This window comes from Oncorhynchus gorbuscha, linkage group LG08 (assembly GCF_021184085.1).
Source record: "Oncorhynchus gorbuscha isolate QuinsamMale2020 ecotype Even-year linkage group LG08, OgorEven_v1.0, whole genome shotgun sequence".
Lineage (NCBI taxonomy): Eukaryota > Metazoa > Chordata > Actinopteri > Salmoniformes > Salmonidae > Oncorhynchus > Oncorhynchus gorbuscha.
In genome coordinates this window covers 10,840,545-10,854,728 of record NC_060180.1, presented here as the reverse complement: position 1 = coordinate 10,854,728, position 14,184 = coordinate 10,840,545, and the positions used below count along the sequence as shown (strand labels likewise).

Below are 14,184 nucleotides of genomic sequence, written 5' to 3'. Positions count from 1 at the left end.
TTATTAGGTATTTTATTCATGATTATCATGGCTCACAGATTATTGTTGGCATTTAATTTCTAAATTTGTCCACTTTGCCAATGAAATAGTCATTAAAATAATTGCCAATATCAAACATTTTTTTAATGAATGAGCCTTCTGATTCAATGAAATATGGAGTTGAATTAGTCTTTCTGCCCATAATTTCATTTAAAGTATTCCACTGATTTTTTTCAATCATACTTTATATTATTTATTTTAGTTCCATAATGCAGTTTCTTCTTCTTTTTGTTCAGATTAGCCCCTTAATTTCTCAATTTGCAGTAAATCAGCCAGTCAGATGTGCAGCCAGATTTATTAGCCACTCCTTTTGCTTAATCTCTCACAACCATAGTTTTCCAATGCCTCATCAATCCATGGAGCCTTAACATTTTTAACAGTCAGTTTCTTAATGTATTTCAATAAATGCATCAAGTGCAGCATCAAGTGCTCCTCATTACACATCAAACACATATGCTTCAACATAGGAATCGTTATGAAATGTTATGTATGATCTCTTATACACTATTTTAGGCCAGCATTTGGAACTTTGCCTTTTCTGAATTTAGCCACTATATATTATGGCCCCTACAGCCAATGGGTGTGGATACAGCTTTAGAACAAACATAAAAATACACATAGATGACATGGTTCCTGTAGTGTTTGTAAACATCCTGGTCGTGTAATAACCTGAACCAGAATACAGGCACTGGTTACATTGAGAAGCTTCCTCTTGAGCGGACAGGTTGATGAAAATGTGTCTATATTTAGGTCGCCCAGAAAATAAAGCTCTATGTTAACATCACATAGATTGTTAAGCATTTCCAACATATTATCCAGATATTGACCGTTAGCACTAGGTAGCCTATTGCAACACTCACAATAATAGGCTTGAGATGAGGCAGGTGAACCTACAACCACAGCACGTCAACAACATTTGACATGAGATCCTCTCCAAGCTTTACAGGAATATGGCTCTGAATATACAGTATATAGCAACACCTCCCCCATAGGCATTCCTGTCTTGTCTATATACGTTATATCCCTGTATTGCTACTACTGTATCATCAAAGGAAATATCTAAGTGAGTCTCAGAGATGGTCAATATATGAATGTTATCTGATGTACACAAGTTATTGACTTCATTAACCTTATTTCTAAGGCTACATATGAAGAATTTCATTTCAAAATGCTATATATCCATTTTCAGAAATGTTGCTGAATTGGCGGTTAATGATTAAAGACATTTTGAGAGAGATAAGTATGTTTTTCCACCCACTATGTAACCATGGCATGCGTTTGTTCAATGAAAGACATGTATTTGTTTAAAATCTTTCACGTGATGGTTTCATTTCAGAGAGACAAATAAACATGTTTTTTGCTAAATGTTATATATCCGCCTCCCTCTCAGATAAATAAGTAGTATTGATGTTTTACATAGTAGTATTGCTTTAAAAAAAATATATTTCACCTTTATTTAACCAGGTAGGCCAGTACAACTGCGACCTGGCCAAGATAAAGCAAAGCAGTGCAACAAAAACACCACAGAGTTACACATGGGTAAAACTAATGTACAGTCGATAACACAATATAAAAATGTGTATACAGTGTGTGCAAATGAAGTAAGGAGGTAAGGCAATAAACAGGCCAATAGTGGCGAAGTAATTACAGTTTAGCAAATTACACTGGAGTGATATATGTGCAGATGAGGATGTGCAAGTAGAAATACTGGTGCGCAAAAGGGCAGAAAACAAAAACAAATATGGGGATGAGGTAGGTAGTTGGTTGGATGGACTATTTACAGATGGGCTGTGTACAGCTGCAGAGATCGGTAAGCTGCTCTGACAGGTGACGCTTAAAGTTAGTGAGGGAGATATAAGTCTCCAACATCAGTGATTTTTGCAATTTGTTTCAGTCATTGGCAGCAGAGAACTGGAAGGAAAGGTGGCCAAATTGGTGTTGACCTTGGGGAGGACCAGTGAAATATACTGGGGCACGTGCTACGGGTGGGTGTTGCTTCAGTGACTGAGATAAGGCGGAGCTTAACCTAGCAAAGACCTATAGACGAATGTGTAGCAAGGACCAGCCAACGAGAGCATACAGGTCGCATTGGTGGGTAGTATATGGGGCTTTGGTGACAAAACGGATGGCACTGTGATAGACTGCATCCACTTTGCTGAGTAGAGTGTTGGAGGCTATTTTGTAAATGACATCGCCAATGTCAAGGATCGGTAATTAAAAACATAAAAAAATGTATGTACAAATTATGTACAAATGATGCATTTGTGATATCAATATAAAACATAAAAAATCAATACAACAATGTGAGATCTGTATGTAAAACGTTTACATTTGACATTTTAGTCATTTAGCAGATGCTCTTATCCAGAGTGACTTACAGTAAGTGCATTCATCTTAAGATAGCTAGGTGAGACAACAACATATCATAGTCAAACATTCCATTCCAGTGAAGCTATGGATATACTGTATAGCATTTTGCTAAAAAAAAAAAACAATCTAAAATCTATGAATAATATTTCTGAAAACAGTAATATTTTACACACACATGAAGATACCCATAAGCATAGCTACAGAGGAAGATGTTTTGGGGGTGGGGTGCACACATTTTAATTGTTTTGTCTGTGCTACAGATGGCTGTCTTGACTAGTAGGCCCAGTGCACAAATTTTTGTGGAAATAAATAAATCAATATTATAATGTTTTTATCATTCAGGGGGTGCTGCAGTACCCACAACACCACTATGCCCATAAGCAATCATTTCTGGTGTAAAAACACAAACATGAAAAATTGGTCAATATAGTGTTTTTGAAATAAACTTTTCATATATCAATATGGGCTATCTTTAGCCCTTTTCTGGGTAGCTTACCAGAGATAAAAAAATATTGAATAAAGCAAGAAAAGTGTGTGTGTGTGTGTGTGTGATGCAGGGCTGGAGTTAGTCTCTCACCCCTTCCAGGCTTTTGGGTGGTTGGGTGGGTGGGTGGACAATGAGCCTGTTGTAGCGGATGTCCCCACACTCTCTGTTAGCCTTCATGACTGGGATCAGTTATTTTCACCTCTGGCGCACAGCTTCAGAGAAGTCCTCATTGAGGAAGATGTTGGTTCCTCTCAGGTTCTTGGCCCTCTCTAGAATGGCCACCTTGTTCTGGAACCTCAGGAACTTTACCACTATTGACCTGGGTCTGTCACCTGGGCTGCTCAACCAACGTTATCCATTTTGGCATGAGCTAGGCTTTCTAGAGAAAGTAAACTTGGCCCATGAGGATATTCTAACGTGGGGAGTGGGAACATAAGCTCTGCGCATGCACAAATTAGAACATTTTAGCACCACACAAATAAGGGACAGTTCCGGGCTCCACTTACTCTCATTGCGTGTGTGTTCTGACAGCCTTATGTCTGCCTCGCCGCTCACAGAATGGAATTCACAATACAATGCAAACCAACAAGCTCCTGGGTTATTTAGAAGTATATTATCTGGATTTAAATTGTTTCCAACTTACAACTGAACCGCGAGCCGACCCACGGGTGGAAAGCTGATTCTATTGCTGCTCACCCGCGAGGAACCGTGGGTATCCGACCCAATGCAGGACTCTAATGTGTGCTGGCTACATTGGTGCAATGACTCGTATCACATTAAAACAATGACTTTATAACTAGCTGCAGTGGTGTGTGTTACCCTCACATCCCTATCCCTCCCTGGTGCACAGGCACTAACTTTGACTGACATTCAAATGAACGCGGTGTTTGCCATGCAAACAGCTCAGATAGGCAGTGTCTGAGATAGATCTGTCGTCCGAGGCTATTGAGCATATGATGAATACAACAATAACCAGCCCGGGGTCCCAAATGACTGAGCAGTGTTCTCTCAAAGACTTCTGTGCTAACAGCGTTAACTCTGAACAGTTCAGTTCGGGTGGATGGGGGTGGCATAGGACAGGCAGTTGTTTATCATTCCAATCTCCAATGGAGACTGATTGGTGCTGCACCCATGAGCGAACAACATATCTCCAACAGCTCTGCATGACAAAGACATTATGCATAAATGGGAAAGGAAAGGGAAAGGGGGATACCTGAATGCACTCAACTGAAATGTGTCTTCCACATTTAACCCAACCCCTCTGAATCAGAGAGGTGTGGGGGGCTGCCATCATTGACATCCATGTCTTTGGAACAGTGGAATGGTTACGAGATGTAAGCCAACAGGATGATCAGTCACCCTAGATACATGTCTTTAGAGTGAAGGATGCAGAGGAAGGGGACAATACACCCAGTATACTCACATTCTGCAGCTGCAGGCCCGTGTTAGGCCTCAGGCCGGGTTTGGACTCCAGGGCAGAGGCATTGGCGCTGTAGTTCTTCAGGCTGCGGCTCTCTTTCAAGTGTGCCTGGAGTTTTTCCCTGCGTCTCCTGGGGGGGGGGAGTACATGCGCACGGCATGTTAACTTAACCACAGCATTGCCTTGACCTTTAACCCTTAGACCCCTTTTAGATGAATTCCAAATGGCTTTAGATCATGGTTTGATCCGATTGTCTTGTTGTCAGACTGCTCACTCACTCACATCGTTGTATTACAGACCCTATGAAATTACAATGCATTTATCACAGGGCTGTCTGCTCCTTATACCCTGAATGACAGTTTTCCATCACAGCTTGGATGTTTGATCCAGCATTCTGAATGAATATATAAAGGATATACATTATAGACAGGGGCTTTCAGGCGTAAACAGAATGTACAACATGCGTACAAAAGTAATGTGTGTAGGGAGATCTTTGTGGGCTATACTCGGCCTTGTCTCAGGATGGTAAGTTGGTGGTTGAAGATTTCCCTCTAGTGGTGTGGGGGCTGTGCTTTGGCAAAGTGGGTGGGGTTATATCCTTCCTGTTTGGCCCTGTCCGGGGGTGTCCTCGGATGGGGCCACAGTGTCTCCTGACCCCTCCTGTCTCAGCCTCCAGTATTTATGCTGCAGTAGTTTATGTGTCGGGGGGCTAGGGTCAGTTTGTTTATCTGGAGTACTTCTCCTGTCCTATTCGGTGTCCTGTGTGAATCTAAGTGTGCGTTCTCTAATTCTCTCCTTCTCTCTTTCTTTCTCTCTCTCGGAGGACCTGAGCCCTAGGACCATGCCCCAGGACTACCTGACATGATGACTCCTTGCTGTCCCCAGTCCACCTGGCCATGCTGCTGCTCCAGTTTCAACTGGCCTGGGCCCTAGGACCATGTCCCAGGACTACCTGACATGAGGACTCCTTGCTGTCCCCAGTCCACCTGGCCATGCTCCTGCTCCAGTTTCAACTGTTCTGCCTTACTATTATTCAACCATGCTGGTCATTTATGAACATTTGAACATCTTGGCCACGTTCTGTTATAATCTCCACCCGGCACAGCCAGAAGAGGACTGGCCACCCCTCATAGCCCGGTTCCTCTCTAGGTTTCTTCCTAGGTTTTGGCCTTTCTAGGGAGTTTTTCCTAGCCACCGTGCTTTTACACCTGCATTGTTTGCTGTTTGGGGTTTTAGGTTGGGTTTCTGTACAGCACTTTGAGATATCAGCTGATGTACGAAGGGCTATATAAATAAATTTGATTTGATTTGATTTGATTTAGGGCCCATACCGATACAATAAAACAAACTGCCAAGAGCTATCCTCATGCAAAAAAGTATGCAAATGTCTTAAATGGAAATAAATAAAAAATTAATCTTCATATTTATTATCTCTAGCACCACCTCAACATCAACATATGTGAAAATGCCACGTTTCTAGGTTTTGTATTAAAAAAGATAGAGGAAGATAAGTGTTTCCAAGACATCATCAACCATTAGTAGGCAATTCCTTCTCAAAAAATAAATCACAATGCACACTGATGATGTCGTTTGAAACACTTTTTTTCCACGAAACACGCCATTTTCACATACAGTGTATGTTGATGTTGGAGTGGTGCTGGAGATGATGAATATGAATTTAAACATTTTCCCTTTAATGTTATTTGGAGGGATACAACTGTGAATCCGTATTCTTACAGTAGGCTAGAGGTGTAGGATCTTAATTTGACCAGTTTCTCACAGCAGGAATATTATCCTGCAGCATAAGGAAATTTTAATTATTGTGTGGATTATTGATTGATTGCTACATTTATTTGTTAGAAATTTTTAAGTGGAAATTGCAAACTTTTGAAGAATTTTTAAGCCTTGAATGCACTAGAAGTTAGACATTTCCTGCATCAACAGGGTGATAAAATGAAGATCATTCACCTGTATTTGACACGGAGTGTCAGCTGAAACTAGATCAATAGCCAATTGCCTGTGGTGTGTTCTATTGGTTTAGGTGTAGGAACTGAACTGAGATCAGATCCTCTGGGTGATCATGTCCACTCACTTGTTCCGACAGTAGAGAGCCATACAGAGCGTGCCCAGAACACTTATCCCCACGGCGATGCAGGTGATTGACAGCACTTGTCTCTTGTACACCTCCTTGCTCTCTGTTGAAATGAAGAGAAGCGGAAGAGCTGACATTGACGGAGGAAAAAAGAGCAAAAATAGGAAAATCCAAGGACTGGGAAAGAAGTTAGTGTCCACAGAGACGCTCCCATAACCAATGTTAAACAGAGAAATCTCCAAGGAGAGGACCACAGAAAATAAAACATTGCCCTTAACTCACTGTAATAATAATGTTCATGTCTCATTTTCACATGCCATTTGTAAAACCAAACAACCCCCCAGTTAGTCTTAACAACACTGTCATATCATCAGCCCCATTGGATGCAAAGCCTTGTCATAGATGCTAGTTGTAATGCAGCCGTGTCTGAAAACAGAAGATAAGAGTTATAGTTGTAATGGTCACCATTAAGGGTGACAAATGGCAGCTGTCTCTTTTCATATGAAAAAGTAAATCATAGTTGCCTTCAAAGGAATTAATAGGCAATCAATCAGATTATATTTGGTACAGCAGACCTTGAGGAGAACCACCACACAAATCCCCACAAAATAGGGGCAAATTGTATCCATGCAACAGACAAATGGTTAAATCATTTTGACCAATATGGTGTACATGGGTTGAAGGACAAAAAAGTTTGATATCCACATGTCTAACATGATTATGAGGCGAGGCAATGAGGAATATTGTACATACATGTATTGCAATTTCTATTTAAAATCAGTATTTATGGAAGTGTTGGTCCCATCTTCCAAAATGTTCTACCCAGGTAGCCCTATAGTCTTGTGCTGTCTGGGCCAAAAAGAACAGGAGAGCCCCAGGCTTTTGTAGCCAACTGTAGAACACACCAAACATGGCCCAGTAATTCATTCATTTACTTTATCTTATCAAAATCAATATTAAAGCCAAAACACTTGAGAGCTGGGCTAATTAACCTCCCTCCCTCCCACCAGTAGTTTCAATGGGCAGTATTTCTGTTTTGATGTATCTAATCAGCCTGAGTCATCACATAACCTTGTTTACTGTAATTATGAGAAGAGAGGAACCTTGTGGGAGATGTAGGAAAGTGGCACTTGCAATCCCATGACAGCTAACCCTGCATGTCACTCCCAGTGATGCCTCACATGCTACAAAACAACCTCATTGTTAATAGAATACCACAGTATGATTCATAATACCCATAAAACCGAGTGTTCAAACAAGGAAATGGTTCCAATCATTTTCCAACATTCATTATTCCCATAGAGGATTTTAGAAACACTTAGAATAAGGTCTGTGTTTCTTGTAGGCTTACCCCAGCGTGATGTTTTGATAACCGTGTAAATATCTCTAGGACAAGGTGTCTTTATCAATATATTCACCAGTATTTATCCCCCTAAAATGAAATGCTAATTAGCTGATAATGTGGCTATTATAAATAACTACAAATGCCATGATGATATGGACGAGACTGCCGAATTGAGGCAAAGGTAAGAATCTCTGGATTAACTATCAAATGTCGGCAAAGTGTAGCAATTAATAAAATGGCTAAATGTCTTTAAATGGACAATTCTGTGAACTTACTTGTGCAAGTTTTAAATTGACACAATACGTGTAAGCAAAGGTGTCAGCTAGAGATGATGTGCAGGAGCTTGCAGGGATTTGTAGTTTTGCATGATGTCTACTTTGATGCAAATGTTCGAATCTGAGAGTAAATAGAGCCAAATATATTGATAAGTCACCTTGTCCGAGAGAGATTTACATGGTTGTCAAAACGTCACGCCAAGGTAAACCTACACGAAACACAGATCTTATTTCAGGTGTTTCTAAAATCCCCCCTGGGAAACATGAATGGTGAAAAACGTTTGGAACCATTTTCCTGTTTGATCGCTAGGTTTTATGGGTATTATAACACCTCCACTATGGTTCTGTATGGAATATTTTAGTCCATACAGCTGAATCTTCTGTGCCCACAACCTCCCTGCAGAGTACCATGATGATACACTAATGGGAAAAGGTTTTACTCTGTTCCTCTGATGCACGTCATAAAGGCTGTATACAAGCCCCGTTTGGAGGTAATTAACAATGTGTTGTCAAGGTCAAGGGCGGCCTACAGTACATGAAGTTGTAGCCACAGTAAACGAATCCCTGTGCTCTGGTTCACTGATTCAGAATCAGCTCTGGTTCTGAATAAATCATATGACCTAAATTACAAATATGATGTGTATTTGTAAGGGTACAAGGTCATATATTTTTTATTTCCTTTTGAAATAACAAATTAGTCATGTGGTTTAACAGGACAATTGTAGAACCATGCAGCAATGATTACATTACGTAAGAGTGACAAGAAGTACATGTGATATAGTCACCTTCCTAATAATGAGTAGCACGCCCTCTTGCCCTCAGAACAGCCTCAATTCGTCAGGGCATGGATTCTACAAGGTGTCGAAAGCGTTCCACAGGGATGCTAGCCCTTGTTGACTCCAATGAATCTGCACATTCTCACTGCATAAAAGTTGCAGATTAGGACCAGTGCGCGGAGAAGTGCTTGTGTCTGTGTCTGTGTCAGTCTTTGTCCTCAATTTGCAGTGGGCAGCTAAGTTTGCTGTCACTCAGTCAGAATGCGCATTAGCGTTTCATATTTTTTTCCCTAAAACTCGCTCCACTTGTTACATATTATGCACATTGATAGTTTGATAGCAAACGTTCTCATCATGTGATTTATCATAGTCGCGTGCAGCAGCATTCTAAATGATCAGACCGATAACGTGAGGAAAAGTGATTGGACGAAATTATAAAGGGAGAAATACAGCTTCCCTCTATCCAATTAGAGCAGCAGGATCAACGTACAGCCCGCTCTTTACAGATAGGCAAACTAGCCAGTTGAGTTATTTAGACTACACACATGAGTAACTCAAAGAATGGGCAGTATGGCTTATAAACTCTGTGACTGACTGACATGAGATAGAGGGTTGCTGGCATCCGGGAGATTTTTTGTTTGTTGATTACGGATAATTGCAAAAACATAATCAGTTCGTAATCGCCCATATCCGTAATAATAGTTGTTTTGTCCGACAGTCCGATAGTTGTTTTGTACTTGGCACACCCCAAATGGAAACTGTTGTGTGAAAAACCCAGCAGCTTTGCAGTTCTTGCACCCCTTCTGAAAAAACCTACACTCGATCCCTCCGATGTCAACAACTACAGACCAGTATCCCTTCTTTCTTTTCTCTCCAAAACTCTTGAACGCGCCGTCCTTGGCCAGCTCTCCCGCTATCTCTCTCTGAATGACCTTCTTGATCCAAATCAGTCAGGTTTCAAGACTAGTCATTCAACTGAGACTGCTCTTCTCTGTATCACGGAGGCGCTCCGCACTGCTAAAGCTAACTCTCTCTCCTCTGCTCTCATCCTTCTAGATCTATCGGCTGCCTTCGATACTGTGAACCATCAGATCCTCCTCTCCACCCTCTCCGAGTTGGGCATCTCCGGCGCGGCCCACGCTTGGATTGCGTCCTACCTGACAGGTCGCTCCTACCAGGTGGCGTGGCGAGAATCTGTCTCCTCACCACGCGCTCTCACCACTGGTGTCCCCCAGGGCTCTGTTCTAGGCCCTCTCCTATTCTCGCTATACACCAAGTCACTTGGCTCTGTCATAACCTCACATGGTCTCTCCTATCATTGCTATGCAGACGACACACAATTAATCTTCTCCTTTCCCCCTTCTGATGACCAGGTGGCGAATCGCATCTCTGCATGTCTGGCAGACATATCAGTGTGGATGACGGATCACCACCTCAAGCTGAACCTCGGCAAGACGGAGCTGCTCTTCCTCCCGGGGAAGGACTGCCCGTTCCATGATCTCGCCATCACGGTTGACAACTCCATTGTGTCCTCCTCCCAGAGCGCTAAGAACCTTGGCGTGATCCTGGACAACACCCTGTCGTTCTCAACTAACATCAAGGCGGTGGCCCGTTCCTGTAGGTTCATGCTCTACAACATCCGCAGAGTACAACCCTGCCTCACACAGGAAGCGGCGCAGGTCCTAATCCAGGCACTTGTCATCTCCCGTCTGGATTACTGCAACTCGCTGTTGGCTGGGCTCCCTGCCTGTGCCATTAAACCCCTACAACTCATCCAGAACGCCGCAGCCCATCTGGTGTTCAACCTTCCCAAGTTCTCTCACGTCACCCCGCTCCTCCACACTCTCCACTGGCTTCCAGTTGAAGCTCGCATCCGCTACAAGACCATGGTGCTTGCCTACGGAGCTGTGAGGGGAACGGCACCTCAGTACCTCCAGGCTCTGATCAGGCCCTACACCCAAACAAGGGCACTGCATTCATCCACCTCTGGCCTGCTCGCCTCCCTACCACTGAGGAAGTACAGTTCCCGCTCAGCCCAGTCAAAACTGTTCGCTGCTCTGGCCCCCCCAATGGTGGAACAAACTCCCTCACGACGCCAGGACAGCGGAGTCAATCACCACCTTCCGGAGACACCTGAAACCCCACCTATTTAAGGAATACCTAGGATAGGATAAGTAATCCTTCTCACCCCCCCCTTTAAGATTTAGATGCACTATTGTAAAGTGACTGTTCTAGATAAGAGCGTCTGCTAAATGACTTATGTAAATGTTAAATGTTGACACACTCAAACCGCTGCACCTGGCATCTACAACAAAACCCAGTTCAAAGGCACTTAAATATTTTGTCTTGCTCGTTCACCCTCTGAATGGCACAATCCACGTCTCAATTGTCTCAAGGATTAAGAATCCTTCTTTAACCTGCCTCTTCCCCTTTATCTACACTGATTGAAGTGGATCTAACCAGTGACATCAATAAGGGATCACAGCTTTCACCTGATCAGTCTATGTCATGGAAAGAGCAGGCGTTCCTAATGATTTGTTCACTCAGTGTATATATACATAAAAATGTGTGGAAAACTGCTCTTAGGAAATCTCATTCCAAAATCATGGCCATTAATATGGAGTTGGTCTCCCCTTTGCTGCAACAACAGCCTCCATTCATCTGGGAAGACTTTCCACTCGAAGTTGGAACATTGCTGCGGGGACTTCCTTCCATTCAGCCACAAGATCATTAGTGAGGTCGGGCACTGATGTTGGCAGATTAGGCCTGGCTCACATTCGGCATTCCAATTTATCCCAAAGGTGTTCGATGGGGTTGAGATCAGGGCTCTGTGCTGGCCAGTCAAGTTCTTCTACACCAATCTCGACAAACCATTTCTGTATGGACCTCACTGTGTGCATGGGGGCAATGTCATGCTGAAACAGGAAAAGGCCTTCCCCAAACTGCTGCCACAAAGTTGGAAGCACAGAATCGTCTAGAAAGCCATTGTGTGTTGTAGTGTTAAGATTTCCGTTCACTGGAACTAAGGAGCCTGAACCATGAAAAAAATAATTATTCCTCCTCCACCAAACCTTACAGTTGGCACTATGCATTGGAGCAGGAAGTGTTCTCCTGGCTTCAGCCAAACACAGATTTGTCCATCGGACTGCCAGATGGAGAAGCGTGATTCATCACACCAGAGAACGCATTTCCCCTGCTCTAGAGTACAATGGAGGCTAGCTTTACGCATTTCCCCTGCTCTAGAGTACAATGGAGGCTAGCTTTACACATTTCCCCTGCTCTAGAGTACAATGGAGACTAGCTTTACGCATTTCCCCTGCTCTAGAGTACAATGGAGGCTAGCTTTACACATTTCCCCTGCTCTAGAGTACAATGGAGGCTAGTTTTACACATTTCACCCGCTCTAGAGTACAATGAAGGCTAGCTTTACGCATTTCCCCTGCTCTAGAGTACAATGGAGGCTAGCTTTACGCATTTCCCCTGCTCTAGAGTACAATGGAGGCTAGCTTTACGCATTTCCCCTGCTCTAGAGTACAATGGAGGCTAGCTTTACGCATTTCCCCTGCTCTAGAGTACAATGGAGGCTAGCTTTACGCATTTCCCCTGCTCTAGAGTACAATGGAGGCTAGCTTTACGCATTTCCCCTACTCTAGAGTACAATGGAGGCTAGCTTTACGCATTTCCCCTGCTCTAGAGCACAATGGAGGCTAGCTTTACGCATTTCCCCTGCTCTAGAGTACAATGGAGGCTAGCTTTACGCATTTCCCCTGCTCTAGAGTACAATGGAGGCTAGCTTTACGCATTACCCCTGCTCTAGAGTACAATGGAGGCTAGCTTTACGCATTTCCCCTACTCTAGAGTACAATGGAGGCTAGCTTTACGCATTTCCCTGCTCTAGAGTACAATGGAGGCTAGCTTTACGCATTTCTCCTGCTCTAGAGTACAATGGAGGCTAGCTTTACACATTTCCCCTGCTCTAGAGTACAATGGAGGCTAGCTTTATGCATTTCCCCTGCTCTAGAGTACAATGGAGGCTAGCTTTACGCATTTCCCCTGCTCTAGAGCACAATGGAGGCTAGCTTTACGCATGTCCCCTGCTCTAGAGTACAATGGAGGCTAGCTTTACGCATTTCCCCCGCTCTAGAGTACAATGGAGGCTAGCTTTATGCATTTCCCCCGCTCTAGAGTACAATGGAGGCTAGCTTTACGCATTTCCCCTGCTCTAGAGTACAATGGAGGCTAGCTATATGCATTTCCCCTGCTCTAGAGTACAATGGAGGCTAGCTTTACACATTTCCCCTGCTCTAGAGTACAATGGAGGCTAGCTTTACGCATTTCCCCTGCTCTAGAGTACAATTGAGGCTAGCTTTACGCATTTCCCCTGCTCTAGAGTACAATGGAGGCTAGCTTTACGCATTTCCCCTGCTCTAGAGTACAATGGAGGCTAGCTTTACGCATTTCCCCTGCTCTAGAGTACAATGGAGGCTAGCTTTACGCATTTCCCCTGCTCTAGAGTACAATGGAGGCTAGCTTTACGCATTTCCCCTGCTCTAGAGTACAATGGATGCTAGCTTTACGCATTTCCCCTGCTCTAGAGTACAATGGAGGCTAGCTTTACAAATTTCCCCTGCTCTAGAGTACAATGGAGGCTAGCTTTACGCATTTCCCCTGCTCTAGAGTACAATGGAGGCTAGCTTTACGCATTTCCCCTGCTCTAGAGTACAATGGAGGCTAGCTTTACGCATTTCCCCTGCTCTAGAGTACAATGGAGGCTAGCTTTACAAATTTCCCCTGCTCTAGAGCACATTGGAGGCTAGCTTTACGCATTTCCCCTGCTCTAGAGCACAATGGAGGCGAGCTTTACACATTACCCCTGCTCTAGAGCACAATGGAGGCGAGCTTTACACCGCTAGCATGTAGTAGGGTGCATCCTGAAAACTCCCATTCTGTTATACGATACATAACATTATTATAATATGAATATTTTACCTTTCCTCTGTGGTTGATATCATATCACAAATGATTAGGACATGTCAGGTACCCATACTTTCTGCTGAAACTAATCACAAAGCCTAAGCCCTTTAATCACATATCTTAGGCCTATATGTTTGGAAATAAATCAATATGAGAGAAACATATTACAACATTGATATTACAAAAATTATTCTACTAACATGCAACTATGCTGGAATAAATATGTAGCTAACAACTATAAATACTTCCTTAAGTAGGGGCATGAATATGAACGGTAGTATTTGTATCTGTGTCAATTCTCTCCACTGTGTCTAACACCCTTCCCTATGACTGTGAAACAGTGCTGTGTTTCACGCAGGGAAATAAGAGAGAAACCCAAAGCAGTTTAATCACAGAGCCCCTGCTG

At 43.1% G+C, this 14,184-nt stretch overlaps 1 protein-coding gene across 2 annotated transcripts in view; it reads right to left on the bottom strand.

Annotated features, from left to right (window-relative positions):
- LOC124041182 (pro-neuregulin-3, membrane-bound isoform-like) overlaps positions 1-14,184 on the bottom strand; it is a 448,412-nt gene that overhangs the window by 26,122 nt on the left and 408,106 nt on the right. For both annotated transcript variants that reach the window (XM_046358455.1, XM_046358456.1), the window contains exons 5-6: positions 6,409-6,511; positions 4,320-4,446 (exon numbers count right to left, since the gene is read on the bottom strand). In XM_046358455.1, coding sequence (XP_046214411.1) covers positions 4,320-4,446; positions 6,409-6,511 — 230 coding nt within the window. The remainder of the gene's footprint in view (positions 1-4,319; positions 4,447-6,408; positions 6,512-14,184) is intronic.